The sequence below is a fragment of the Streptopelia decaocto genome (genome assembly GCF_964273445.1).
Source record: "Streptopelia decaocto genome assembly, chromosome: 2".
Lineage (NCBI taxonomy): Eukaryota > Metazoa > Chordata > Aves > Columbiformes > Columbidae > Streptopelia > Streptopelia decaocto.
In genome coordinates, this window is record NC_138655.1 from 91,099,893 (window position 1) to 91,114,878 (window position 14,986).

Here is a 14,986-nt window from a genome sequence, read left to right on the forward strand (position 1 = left end):
GCTGGAATTACTACAATGACCTACAATACCTGTGGGGTGAACCTTCAGTGGTGACTTCATCCAGTCAAACAATGCAAGAATCAGCTGAATAGCAGAGCTAATTGAAAACCACTCCTGTATGAATCTTTTTGCAGAGAGTTAACTGGATTGGAAAACCCAGTTGTCCATTTTATCTGCATTTTACAAAGGAATTCAAATCTTTCCAAAGAGAGTTTGACATGCTGAGATAAAATGGAGCATTCTTGTTTGGTATCATTGTACATTGGTCAGGTAGTTTGCTTATTACATTTGTGGAGGACACTAAATGGGGGAGACCCACTTGAGGGCAAGTCCATAATTTAAGTAATCTAATAACGATGGAGATTCAATCGTGGTGGCAGGGGGGAAGTGTGATTTGGTACAGAGAAGAATTGCATTTGGCCATGAAAAATCAGTGATGTAAACAAACCGTACGAAATGACTGGGTCCTTTGCAGTTCAGCAGCATGAATCTAAGGATTATAGTGGATCACAAGGTGAACATGAGTTAACAGTATGAGTTTTGTGAAGAAGCCAAAATCATATTCTGAGATGTATGAGTAGAGGCATAGTCTGTGGGACACATCGTGATTATCCTTCCACTGTACTCAGCATGAGGGAGATCTAGATCAGAGCTGGGTCTATAAAGAGCAATGAGAATAGACAAAGTCTATAAAACATGCCTTACAAGGAAAGACTGAAATATTGTTTTGATAAGAAGGAGAGGTCATTGTTGCATTTAAGTTAGATACAGGGTGTTTCAAAAAGGTGACATCTGAAATTACTACATCTCTGTAACCACAAACTATCAACTATTGTCTCAATGTTGTCTGTGCAGCAGGTAGAAGTAACATAGGGCATCAGTACAAATTCACTAAAACTTGATAACTCATTGAACCACTTGTAAATTTTTGTGTAATTGTAACATATTGTGGCCATCTTTTTTTGAAGCACCCTGCACTATGGGGTGAAAAAAAAAAGTGCTTCAAGTGAAACCCATTCAATTTCCTGGAAAGATGGAAGGGTTCCTGAGGCTGGAAATCTATAAGATCAGGTGAGGAAAACATCTCTCAGGAGTGATGTGGGTATAGTTGCTCCTGCCCGGAGTTCAGGGAATGGGCTAGATGATGCCATGTGGTTCTTTCCAGCTTTACAGCTTTCTGATGTCCAAGTGTCTTCCCAAAGTGCAAGGCTCTGAGCATTCCCAGTGGCTCTGCAGCCACACGTTTGGTTTGTTGGGGGCATAATGCCGAAGTTACTCTAGTCTGAAGGCTTTAGTGGGACGTTGTCTGGAGCAGGTGAGTGCCAGGGATAGTATGGGCAAGTGGGACAGGAGACCAAAAAGCAATTGGTGTGAGGGGGAAGGTCAGAACAGGTGCTAGGTAAACCTGTTTTCACATGTAATCAATTTCAAGCATTGAGGAGGACCAATGGGTAGGTCATATTTAGATGTGAGAATGATCTAGCAGTTCATTCCTCTCTTAAACCTGGAGAGGGGAAGAGCGGTCTCAGCTGCAGCTGCTGTTTGTGGTCTCCTTTAAGCAGTACTTCAGTTTATACACCCTGCCTGGGAAAGCCCAAATCTTTCAACCTCAGGGTTTCCAAAACATGTAGCAGCTGGCCAGCCCCAGCCACTTGCTGCTTGCTGTTGGGGGTGAAGGTCAGAGTTGTTCCTGAACCTTCTTCGCGTTGGAGGAGCGGTGGCAAAGTCTCCTGTGGGAAAGGCTGCTGAGTCAACCACAGAGTGTGTGGCTACCAGTGAGGTGGAGGAAAGCCTGTGCGCTGTAGAAATAGCCGCACTAGGAGCTCTAATATACTTAAGTGCTTATTTTTCCATGTGTGATCTCATGCAAACCAAGCTGCCGGGCAGTATGACATAACAGTTGGCCAAAAATAAAATGTAACTTTAGAAAAAAAATTTTTTTGATTGAGTTAACCTTTGATGGGTGGCAGGGACAGGTAGCCTGTTTTCTCATTTCCATTAGGTTATTGTTAGAAAAAAACATCCAGGGGAATTACAAGTGAAGATGGGATTTTCATCTGGTATCCATTTTGTGCTGATGGTCACAGGTTAAGGGATAGGAATTGTATCTCTCTTGTGCAGGGAAGTTATGACTATAATACAGTAAGAAAATGTACATGGGATTTCTCTGCATGCTTCTCCAGCTGATTTCATTTAACTGAGTTTTGGTGGGCATTTGATGCTGCAAAAAAGGTATAGGCTTGAGAGCATTTGAAGCTGAAGCCCGTGAAAGAGATTGAGTATCAACAGCCTTGGAACAAGGCACTAATCCCTGTATATAAGCCTCAGAAAAATGTCTTTAGAGGCCTTTAGAGGTTCATTTTCCTTCACTGTTTGATACTTGGTCTGTTAGGTGACTTTTTTAGGTGACTTTTTTTTTTTCTCTATTGTGGTAGATCTGTTTTGTGGAATGTGGGCTGAAACCACAAAACTCCTTTGACAAAAGCCATTGAATGCCTGGAAGTGCAGGTACTTTGACCACTCTCCTGCCAGAGCTGGCATTGGACTCTTTCAGGAAGAGGAGTTGCTTACAAATCCCTTGCTGGTGGAGAAACACCCAGACCTAAGGACTAGGATTGCTTTCCTCCAGCCTCGAAAACGGTGAAAAACTTTTGTAAGCCCAAATTTCACATGCAGAATTATGTGCATCTCATGGCAAAACTCTGGATAAAACCAGGCAGATTTTGGAGACTACTTTTTTTTTTTTTTCCTAGCTATTAACATCACTTTTACATATTTCAAGTTTTCTTGTTTCTGTAACAGTGAAAGCTGGGGGAGAAAATCCCAGATATCACAATCTTGTCAATATGCTTGTCCTCTGCAGGGCCTCTGACCTGTTTCTGCTGGATACGCGGGCAGTGTGGGCCTCAGAGGAGGGCTGGCTGGAGTTTGACGTCACTGCCACCAGTAACATGTGGGTGATGAACCCTCAGCACAACATGGGACTGCAGCTGAGCGTGGTGACCCGGGACGGTACGTTACAGGCCAGTTAATGCGAGGAACCTCACGAGCCTCTTGGATGCTGTTCTAGGAATGATGCTAACAGAGTCCAGTTGTGATGTGGGCAGTGAGCACCCTGCCTTCATAGGCAGCTGTAGCCAACAGCTCGAGCAAAGCCTCTGAGGGCACCAATTGAGGACTGTCAGCTCCCCAGGGCGGTGTCACAGCCCCAAGCCTGACAGTGTTCAAGAAGAGACTGGACAACACCCTCAGACACATGGTGTGAACTGTGGGGTTGTCCTGTGCAGGGCCAGGAGTTGGAGTCGATGATCCTTGTGGGTCCCTTCCAGCTCAGGACATTCTATGATTCTTGGCTGTCCCATAACAGACATGTCTTTCCCCATGAGTGAGGTCAGGCATCTCTAAACAGTATTAGGATGAGGTGGTGGAGGCAGGCTGGGGTAGGGTCCCGGTTCCTGAGTTGGGAAGGTAGAAGGGGACATGGAGGTGGGATTCCAGGTGGGATAAGTTTTAGAGGTGAGAAGAAGGCATCACGTTTTAGGTATGTACCTCCCCACGTGGGTTTATGGCAGCCCTGCTGGCTGCTGCAGCTGCCATTGCTGCTTGGATCTCACAAAACCTGAGGTGGGAGCCCTGTGCTGGAGAAGCAATGTGGTCGCTGTGTGGGGCTGGTCCCTCCCAGGGCAGCTGCAATAATAGCACATCACAGCCCACAGAAACTTTGAAAGGTGGAAAAGGAGAAAAGAGACTGCAAAAGAGCATATGAGACTGAGTGTTAGAAAATAAGTGGTGGGGAAGGGGGATCTAGATGACCAGAAGGTGACAAAAAAGATGACAGGGACATCTTTCCTCTATAGCAGGGGTGTCAAACTCATTTTCACTGGGGGCCACATCAGCCTCACAATTGCCTTCAAAGTGACAAATTTTAGGACTAGATAAACCTAGGAGTAGTTATATTTATACATTCCTAAAATAACATTTGGCCCTTTGATGGCAACTTCGGCCTGGGTTTTGGTACACCTGTGGGGTCAAAGGAGAGCAGAAGGGTTGTCCACTCTTCTCCCTGGGGAAATGTCAGTGCCAGCCTCCACCTCCCTAAATGGGCTGACAGCCCATCCCTGTGTTCCTGTCAAAAGCACTACATCTCTTTGCCTTCTGCTTTCCCCAGGTCTCCTAATGCCCTCTCTACTCCTTATGTTTCGCAGGCAGCACAACTAATTTCCTGAGACATCTGGGCTCTACATTTTATGTCTCTATCTGTATACCTGCTTAATGCCTAAGCCAGAGTAGAGATGCCACAGGGTAGCAAGGAGCCAGCTTGTGGTGGAACCTCTTGTCCAGGACGGATGGGATGCTGTTGTAAAAAATAGTCCATAGGTCAAGGTGGCAGGAAGGGAGTGTTTAATGATAAAAGAAGAACAGCGCGAGCAAGAAGAAAGGAAACACTGATCGTGTGGGTGCCGTGATTCTGGAAGAAGCAATCCAGCAGCACTGTTTCTCTAACACTTTTCTGTTTGATTTGAAGGTTTCAGTGTAAATCCCAGAGAAGCAGGACTCATAGGCCGAGATGGCCCATATGACAAACAGCCTTTCATGGTGGCCTTCTTCAAAGTGAGCGAAGTTCATGTTCGGACTACCAGGTCAGCGACGAACAGGCGCAGGCAACAGAGTCGGAACCGCTCCACTCAGGCTCAGGATGTTTCCAGGGTGTCTACAGTCACAGGTAATCATGCAGCACCTGTTTCATCTGGAAGCTGGAGCACCTTCTTGTAATATTTCTATTTGTTTTGGAGTGCAAAAGCAAGAAGGGGGATGTGAGGTGGGATGCTCTTCCTTGGGGCAACAGGTTACACCTGCAAGGGGATGGGAGAGGTAGTGTCACATAATGAGACTTACAGGGGTCCTCTTGAATCCAGGGTGGAGTCTGGATCCCCAGGTGAAGTCACAGCTATTGCATTCGGGGGGGGAGGTGTTTTAACTCCAAATGTTGTGCTTGTAGGTTGCTTGCTATGCAGTATTTACCTAGAATTGTGCCACATGAAATGCAATATTTAAAATATTCCATCTCTGCGTACACTGAGATTTATGGTATTGCACATATGCATTTCCAGCAGAGTCCTCTTTCAGTTTTCTTTGGAAAAGCCCTTGTAGAAGAGCTCAACATCCATTTTATTTTCCTTGTGAGAACAGCAGTGTAGACATGGTGAAGTGCATTTCCAGGCAGGCAAAGAGGCTTGCCTGTTTACTGTGGAGAAGCTGTGTGTTGCAGGTGTTGTACAACAGCCTTGTGAGTGCAGTTGTGGGTTGGTAGGACAACAGGATAACGCTAAAATTTTGACAAAAATCGAGCATGTCCTGTCTTCTGCATCTTGTCTGTTATCCAGATGCTCTGCCCTGCATCAAAGCACTACAAGTCGTTCGTTCATTGAGTACCTTCTTTCCTCTCAAACGTTCCATCCCGTTCCAAGTTACTTGATTAATTTGCTTTTGCTGCCCCCTTCATTTCCAATAGGATCCTTGCTTTTCCTGTATCTAGAAATGACTTCTACCCCGAGGAAGAGAGGCAGATGTGTTTTTTAGTTTATGTCCAGACATGAGCCAGCATTGCCAAAACTTAGCCGGTGTGAATCCATAGGCTGTCCCCTGTTCCTGCATGCTTGGTTTGTGGGCTAGCTGTGCTGCACCTGGGGTGGCCCATGCTGGCCATGGTGCTGGGGAGCCTGCAGGGAGTCTAAGGTAGGGTGGGACCCCCTCCAGGGTTGGTGGGCAGGCTTTGGGCATGGTCCTGTGCCAGTGCAGCCCTATTGCTCCAGCCCAGTGTGGTGATGGACTTACCCTTTGGGCTAGTGCGTGCCAGCAGCAGTTGGCCACTAGCAGCCACTGCATGTCCCCGCGGTGCACACCGCAGCGTGGCCATGGGTTTCCTTGCCATGCCGTGCAGGTGTCAGCGTTGGGTGTGAAATGTCACTTCACGGATTATAAGGGCAGGAGAAGCGCCTTGGTCCTGCAGCCTGACCTCCCCGCAGGAGGCTGGCTAGTGCCAGCGTGGCATTGCTGGAGGAGTTATCATCTAATCTGACGTGAGAGACCCCTGCCAGCCCCACAGCTGGAGTCGTCTGTCAGTCCCAATTGCTGAGACACACTTTGGTCCTCATTTTCCTTGGGGTCTCCAAGCTGCAGTTTTAAAGGTGGGCATCACACCTGCTCTCTGGGTTACCTTCCCATATGATGGGCTTGCCAAGGTACTTTATTCACCGGGGTGTTATAAGCAATAAACCCAGCTGTTACGCAGACAGCATGCAATTCTCCCACTCAGGTGGGCTCAGCTCCTACACTCCCTTCATCCCTAAAGCAAATTGTTTTAATATATGCACAGTGTTTTGGGAAAGCCACTTACTGCATTGCTGTTTCGTAGCACTGGTAGTGGAGTCAGGATAGACTCTGACTTTCTCTCCCTAGCTCCACAAGATTTGCAGTGCTAAAAACAGATTTTCACCACTATTACAGCAGGCAATGTGACTCAAAGTTCCAGAAGGAGCAGATATATTGGGCAAAAAGGACGACTTTTACATTGCTACTTTCTAGACTACACCACACATCAGGTTGTAAAATTATAAAATGACAAAAAGAGAAAAAAATAGCTGCATATTCTGTGGTCTCAAGGGCTTTTTTGAGCTCTTCTAGCTCAAAGCCAGCTTTAATTTAAAACCTGGAACTTGTGGCAAACAAGGTATAGTTGAGCCTCTGTGGATTTAAAGCGGGGCAAAAGAGGGGAATTTAAAGTTAAGATGCATGTTTGCTTGGTTTTTGTGTTTAGAAAAGAGAGACTACATCAGCTTATTTTCCTTTCTAAGTGTGACACTCTTAGACTCTGTTCTCCTTAAGAAGCAGTTGATTTAATAGTCCAAGAGGCACCAATGACCAGTATGTGTTTTTAGTGTTAAAGAGATCACAGGGATTTTTTTTCTTTTATTTTTTAGTTGTGTGTGCTCCTACATCTGTATCCTGATGATGTACAATGGGGCTGGGGAAGCGTTTTCCTCACAATGAAGCAGGATGCAAGCCTGGGGGTTACCCTGAAGGCTCCCTTGCTCTTTTGAGGGTGCCCTAACCCACCTGGACCCAAAGTGGATGCAGAACTGGAATGCTGAGGTCCCCTTCTGTGCATCTCCCTGCCTGTGCATATTCCTCTGTTGCTGTATCTTACATCGTGTCAGATTTTTGGTCTGTGCTCTCCCCTGAGCCAGGATTGCCGCTGCCTATTAGGGCTTGATGGCAGTTTCTCTCCTGGAGAGCAAGACAGCTGGCTCGTGTTGATGGGTTTTTTTGTAGATTGAACCTTCCTTCCTCTATGTGAGTGAATACACTAGGTTTTCTTTCTTCAGTCCAAAAATGAACACCTATCCCAAAAGATGCCGTGAGTTGGGTTGCGTGGGGGCAGCAAGTTTAAAAACACCCCATTTACTATCTAAATATGGAAAGCATTTCCAGTCCTGCAGTTTGGAGCACGTGAAATGTGCTGCTGGGCTGGTACCAGATCTGGTGAGCCGTGGGGTTACGTGAAGGCATGCGTGCAGGATTGGGATCCTGCTGTGCTCCCTTTGATGTGCAGTTCTTGTCCTGCAGTCAGTACCAAGTGCTCAGATGCTAAGAGTATGGTTGTGGCATAAGAATCTCAATGGTCTGTATTTTTTCGCCAAAAATACTTGTTTCCCTGTATTATAAACACGTAATTATGACTGGCTTATATAAAGCAGAACTGAGTAACCCCCATGGTTATAAAGCGCTTTGACATAGGGTCCTGCGTCAATGCATTCCTAGAGCCAAGCTCTGTTCTTCTGTAGAAGGAGGATGAACAGGAAGAAAAGGAAGTATTTTTGTCTTTTGAGCCAGAAAATCACATGCCAGCTCTGGCCCAGGACGCAGAGGAACGAGGTGGGTGGGAGGAGTGTTCAGGTGTGTCTGCTGTTGTCTGCAAGATCTGGAGGCCTTCACTCAGCTGTGTCTTGTGGTGGTTTTAGCCCATGCTCTCAGGCTCCGGGCTGACCCTCTAGTTAGCCTGTAGAGATGGTGACTTTCTTCAGTGTGACAGGGGGTGACACTTGAGCATAAGAGCTTTGCTGTACAGCCAGCTCCTCTGTGAATTACCTGAACGATGGTTTCCGTGTGGGGCTGTCTCCTTGCCCAGTGGCAATAACCCTCCCCTTCTGCAAGTCAGCCTTCAGGAACATTCCTTCTCATCAGCTCCTCCTTATGGAGAGTCGCATTTAAATGTCTGATTCGAGCTGCGCTTGCTCTTCTGAGTGAAATTCATGCAACGCCTTTTTTCAGGTCCTTCTCTTTAGCCACCCCAGGGCCTCCAGGACTGGTGTGAAGTGCTACATGAGAAATGGAGAGGCCCTCCAAGTGGTCTTTCCTTCCAGCAGCCATGCATGGCTCCAGACAGATTTCCCCATCTGTACAGGAGCGAAATACTGCGAAGGGCAGCACGCACAAACACTGGAGGCAAATAAGGCCAAATGCTTTTGGGGTCTTATTGGTAAACGTTGTTATCTCACAGCCAGTCTTCACTTTAGTAGAGCACTTGGATGCAGACTGGGACAGTGTGGCCAGTGTTTCTCTTTGTGCCTTCACGTGTGGGTCCACGTCGGCCCCACATCTCCCCTTCTTCCCACCCAAGCAGATCACTTTCATGTGAAGTGGGCTGTTACTAACTGCGTGATCAGTTTACACCAGCTTTATCCGGACAAATCACTAAAGTCAAACACCAAGAAGAAGGGAGTGGCCTTGGAGACCTCTGTCAAAGCTATTTTGGACCACAGAAGCAATTAATTACCATGTGGAATTTGGTAAGCTGGCACCTTGGGAGCAGCAAGGGTGTTCTCAGATGGATCAACCTCAGTAAATATTTATATATTCTTTGCCGGCACTTAACGTGGGAGAGGTTATAGGAAATCTAAGGTGGGTGCATAAGAATCTGGAGGAGGAAGACCATTAGGGTCAGGCTATTCTCTCTCCCCTTTCAGCAACACAAATACCAGTGTCCAGCTTTAAGAGAAACATCTGTGCTCGCAGAAAGTCAGGCTTGGGTTCTGGTGAAAGCAGACAATGTTGAGTGCAAACAAGCCGCAGAGACAAGCTGTCTTAACTGTGCTGTTCTAAATGTGCTGCCCTGGAAGTTATTTTTAAGTGCAGAACTAGAGGTTTGGGTTTTTTTTTAAATCTCTGTTTCAGACAAAATAGTTTGCAGTGTGATTAAACGCAGTGCCCTGTAAATGCCAAGTGAATTGGTATGTTCAGGGAAAAAAAAAAAGAGATGATTTTGTTAAGAGTCTGTAGGAGCTCCCAAAGCAGCTTTCTGAACTTGCAGAGATTTCGAAGGTCTCTGGCAAGCAATCCTCGCACATAGTGTCGTGGCAGTTGTTTGGTTTGTAAGGTTGTTTGCAGCGTCCCCCCGCTGTGGGCTGCTTCTTCTAAGCCCTCCTTGCTCCCCTCTGCAGAGTTGCCAGGGAGGGACACGTACCCTCTTGCCTCTTGGATGTTGGGTCTTGCACTGCATAGCACCTCAAACAGCAATTTGGGCTAAAACAGTTGAGAACACTCGACTATGGAGTAGCTGATGGTGCTTTCCAGGCTTTCGAGACAATGCATTTTGGAAGCCAACTTGAGTAGCTCAGCGAGTTTTAGCTCAATGCCAAAACTGCCTTTACTGTGTAGATTCCTCTTTTTTTCAGGCTCATACATGAATGTACATGACTCTAGGGCATATGCCGAGCCCCAAAGCATAGGGAATGGATTGTTATTATGTGCATCTGTAGTCCTGCGTTTTTTTTCCCTGATTGAGGAAGCCACTGCTAAGGGTTGATTAAAGGTCTATACCATCCCAAAAGATGGGATAAAGTACATTCCCTAAAGTAGACATGGTAGGCAAACAAGTAACAAGAAGAGAGGCCAGGGGAGCATGAGGTGATTGCAACAGGGTAGACTGCAAATCCTAAGAGAGGGCATGTTTAATATATGGACATTTCTTACAAGCAAAGGCTGAGTTTGGGCAAGTGAGGAGGCAGGTCTGTCTCTGTCTGCCTTGGATGGAGAGTAGCTGGTGCTTGATGTGTGAATCGGATGACTCGATGGCCAACCAGTGAACTGGGGAGCATTTTGAGGGGCTGATTTCAAGCAGTGTGAGAGGGGACACGTTCATAACATGGTCTGCTTCATGTAGCTTGTTAAGCAGCTCTTTTTCTCCTTAATTTTCTTAGACTTGTGATTGCTCACAGCCTTTCTTCTCACTCCTGTTTTCTCTGCCTCCCTTGCCTTCTCCATAGCTGATTTGGGTAAGTTGTAGCTGGACTTGCAACACAGCGTAGTTCTACCCAGTTGGTTGCTAACAGATCAATTAACTCCATGTCAAATACAGATGATTTTTCCCCAAGCAAACAAGATATTTCCCATTGAAGAGCTATGAAGTTGTATTTTCAGGTACTTCAATGAAAGCCTTTAACTGCTAAAAGTGTCTTCTGCCCTTTTTTTTTTTCCTTGTTATGACCAGATCATTTAGAAAGATTTCATGCTAGAAATTTGCTTCTGGGCCGAGCCAGGGACTAAACAGCTTCATCTGAGAAAAAGCACCACACCCTGGTTTCTACAGGCTGTGTCTGGTTTGAAAATGGAAAGCCTGAATAGAGAAACCTCCGTCCTTGCTACTGAGCGCTCCTGAAAGAGTGGATGTTTGTGCTGCAGCAGACTGTTAACCAGCTCTGCTCACCTGATAAAAGCCATGATTGAAGTGAAGCTATTGAAGGACTGAAATGCAATCCCTAAAGTTTAAAACCCACTCCGCTTCTAAAAACAACTCTCTAATCTTTGGTGGTTTGGAGGCTAGGTTGGAGGTGTAGGGTTTTTTTCAGACCTCAGTGTTAACTGTACCCAGCTGTGATGCTTGTGCTGCCCTTAATGTCAGTTGGATGTGCTTTTAGTATTATAGTTTTTCTTTTGAATAAATATTTGCATTCGTAGCTCCCAAACTTTGCGGGGGGGGGGGGGGGGGGGGGGGGGGGTGGTGCTGGAGGGAAGAAAAAGAAAGGCTTATTTAGAGCCAAGGAAAAAAAGTCACTAAAAATATTTTTGTATCCCAGCTGCTGCGTTGGAGAAAGGCTACGCTGGGAGGGTGCCCTTTCAAGCCGTGCTGGGGGCACTGGGGGGGCTGGTTGGCCAGAAGTCCCAGGGCAGTGGGAGGCAGGAGCATCAGCGTGCAGCATCTGCCTGCTGATGGAAGCGCCTTTACTTATAAATGAAGCGTGCGAGAGGAGAGCAGGCCCCTGTGGTTAAGGCACTGGAGGAAAACACGGACAGTCTGGGTCCAGCATGAATGGGGCTCCCACGCTGCTTGGCTGACATAGCTGCCATCCCGTGGGGCACAAAGCTCAGGTTCGGCAGCCGTAGGCGGTCACCAAGCCGCCTGGCTGCAAAGGTGACGTCTGTGGCTGCTGTGCCAGGGTCCAGCAGCTGCCCAAGGAGTGAGGAGATCAAGCATTGCCTGTCCAGGCTGGATTTGTGCAGCGCCCTGGGGGTGAAAGGCCCTTCTGTCACGGCTCAGCTCCTCCGCTCGCTGTGGTTTCAGGTGTTCGCATGCGGAGCCGCCTCTCTTTCCAAATATAAATGGGAAATTCCACTCGCTGTCAAAAGCTGCATTTTTTAGGGCCATTGGGAGCAGCTCGTGTGTGGTCGAAACATCTTCCTACATTGTGCCGGGGGAAGGGGGAAGGTCTCTGCACTGACAGTAGGGAGCGAGTTAACATGGAGACCATGTCAAATCTCATGTCAGCTCTGGGTAATAAGCAGGTTATGGGGAGGAGGTGCTTGTTTTTCAGAGAATGGTTTGTATAGGTCCAAGACCAGAGGTGGTGCGTGGAGTCGTGTGTGATGTCCTGGGCAGGCTAGGGGTGAGGAACAGAGAGGGATGGGGATGTGGCTTTGCTGGCGGTGCGTCATCTTAGCTGTTTAAGGACTTCTGCTAACCAGTGCAGGGGCACAAGGTGATGATTAACCTTCCCGGGCTTGTAATTCTCTGGGTAAGTGTGTGCATTTTGAGCTCACCACCTAGGACAGCACACATTGGAAACCGCTGCCAGGGAAGTGGGGTGGGTTTGAGCACTCGGCAGGAATATAGCCTGTGCCAGGCTGAAGGAGTCAATTTAAGAAGTCATTTTACTGGAGGTGTTTTACGAGCACTGCTTGTTAAGTTATTAAAGGCAGCTGAAGGAATGATAACCAAGTCACTGTTACTTGCGTGCCTCTGTTCCCATAAGCATCTGAAAAGCTTCAGCCCTGCTTTGGATGTCCCTCCACACCCTTATCCTTATGGCTGCTGAGGGAGCTTGCTGTTTCTCGCCACTGAGCCAGCAGTGCGCACACATCTGGCCAGCTGTGCCATCCAGCAATGCTCTGCCTGTGTCACTTTCTAAATTCCTGTTTTGCTCTTTTTCTTTTAACAGATTACAACAGCAGTGACTTAAAAACAGCGTGCAGAAAGCATGAGCTTTACGTTAGCTTCCAAGACCTGGGATGGCAGGTGTGTGATATTTCTCTCTGGGTAAACTAGACATTTTGTTATGAAATGTTATCTAAACAGTGTCACCGTAATTCCACTTGAGGCTGCCATTATGCTTTAAAATGTCCCTTGTGCCTCCTCACTAAAACCAGTCACAGGGAAGGGCAAATAAATATTGACAGTTGTGACATTTGAAAAGATCCAGAGGAAGCTTGGTACTTTATGAGATTCGAATATACAGCCATTGTCTGTCACTCATGGGAGTCACAGTACGGGCAAGAGCTCATAGCTGTGTACCTCTAATGATAAGGAAAAAATATCTGATGTTAAGCAGTGATTTTAACCAAATCAAGGTTTTTTTCTAGTTATCAGCCTAATTTTAACCTTGGCCGTTGTGTTGAAATCTTCCACCCCTGCCCCACAATTAGCACTGGCTGCAATAAGGGGACTGAAGACTGGGCTTGGTTGCAACACCATGAGGCCAGAGAGTTGTTTAGAGTAAGTTATTTAGGTATAGGCCATAGGGTCATCAAACATCACATTCTAAAAAATACCTTCATCTTCTCTTTTTTAAAAAATTGTGTTTTGTTTTATTCTTTCATTCAGCACTTCTGTGAGGGAGGTCTCATTTCTAGCAGCTGATCTTTTTACCATATTATAATTCAGGATGCCCCTGCTGCTTCTGTAATACCCTACACATGAAAGCCCTCTCTCAGCTAGAGGGACAGCAGCATTTTTTGTAGCTTATGTCAACTCCAGCCCACTAGTCATAACTGTTCCCCATTACTTGTTAGTGGCTTTTCTTTTTGTTTGTGCAGTCTTTCCACCTCCTCCTTAGCTTGCTTGCCCTGCTTCCAGGCAGGAAGCCCATTCCAGTTGTGAAGTTCAGGGCCTTGGAAGGCACTGCCTTCACCTTTCTAATTGCAGGCTTGAGCAGAAAGGTACGATGCTACCAAAGGGAGGCCACAGACCAGCAGGCCTCTTTGCTGGAGTTGGAATCCAGATCCTACTTGTTGTAGGGAGGTGATGGAGGCAGGACAGCAGCCCCCTGTGCTTGTTGGGCGCTGCTGTCTCCTTCAGAACAGCCATCATTTTTTATTTTTTAATTTTTTTTTTTTTTTTTTTTTTTTGGCAGAGGGCTTCCCTTATACCGCATTAAACCACAAATTAAATTACAGGGTCTGTACTGGCTCCTGTAGCAGGAGAGTGACTGTCTTATGAAAACAGCTTGGCTAACCGGGAGCAAATGATGGGTGAGGTAGCACAGTAAAATGAAGGGGTGGTTTTGTTGTGCCCAGGTATCCTCATATTAGCAATCAAACTTGGCTAGCAAAGCTGCAGCAGCAGTCTGTGGCTGCCCAGGCCTGTTGTAGCCCAGTTCAAGCTCACTCAGGTTAATTCTTGTCAGGTAAAGGGGAAACCATCTCAGAATTATGTGCATGTGAAGTGTAGCACTATGTCCTGTTTGCAGCATGGCCTGCAGAGCCTGACACTGAGGGAGACAAAATGTCTCCTGCTAATGGGTGATGCTTTTATCTTTGGCTCTTTTGTGTTAGCAGCAAGGAAGCTGTGATTTTTAAAAATTTCTGATTTTTTATTAACCCGTTGGTGAAGAGTCACCTTCTTCCATAGCACGGCACTCAAATTGCCACCAAGGCCACCTGCTTGCACATGCCGCTCGGGCCGGCTGTCCCTTCCCTCCTTTAGTAGTGTGGCAGAGATGAGGACTCTGTTACGCAGCTAAAACTTCCCATGGTGGCCTGAGCAGACAAGCAGTGTCCCTGTGTAAGAGAGTATAAGGTAGAGTGTCTTTGAATCACCACGCCAGCATTTTACATTCCCGTTCTGGAGCTCCATGGTTGAGTTGTGTGTGCACACGCATGCACATACATGATTTTTTTCAAGAGGGGACACCAGCTGAGGCTGTGATTCAACCCTAGGAAAGGTCTAACCTGCAGGAAATGTTGGAACATAAAGGCATCCAAACCACAATCCCCACAAGGCAACCCAGCAAGAGTTCTGGGAATAAAATTAATTTGTGGCAGTTAAGCTGTGCATAGACATGCACCATTCTTTGGACGTTAAAATTAGTGTGTCCATGAAAAAGTCATGGCTCACACAAAAAGAGCCCAAAAAACCCCAAACCATACCAACAACTCAGCCCCTAACAGTTTCAGTGAAAACACATTTTCACCCTCAAGAAAAAGTTAGTGGAAAATTTTCAGCTGCTCTTAATTGCATGCAGTTGTCTCTACAAGCTGGCAACTTTTTAAATTGAATCACGTTCTGTTTATTTCCTAAAAAGGACTGGATAATCGCTCCAAAGGGCTACGCAGCCAACTACTGTGATGGGGAGTGCTCGTTTCCACTCAATGCCCATATGAATGCAACCAATCACGCCATTGTACAAACTCTGGTAAGTCTCCAGAAAGCTCC

The 14,986-nt window shown here is 46.6% G+C and overlaps 1 protein-coding gene across 1 annotated transcript in view; it reads left to right on the top strand.

The window, feature by feature from the left end:
* BMP6 (bone morphogenetic protein 6) overlaps positions 1–14,986 on the top strand; it is a 93,027-nt gene that overhangs the window by 74,914 nt on the left and 3,127 nt on the right. Inside the window, exons 3-6 of the mRNA XM_082046365.1 lie at positions 2,864–3,012; positions 4,526–4,723; positions 12,495–12,571; positions 14,856–14,966. Coding sequence (XP_081902491.1) covers positions 2,864–3,012; positions 4,526–4,723; positions 12,495–12,571; positions 14,856–14,966 — 535 coding nt within the window. The remainder of the gene's footprint in view (positions 1–2,863; positions 3,013–4,525; positions 4,724–12,494; positions 12,572–14,855; positions 14,967–14,986) is intronic.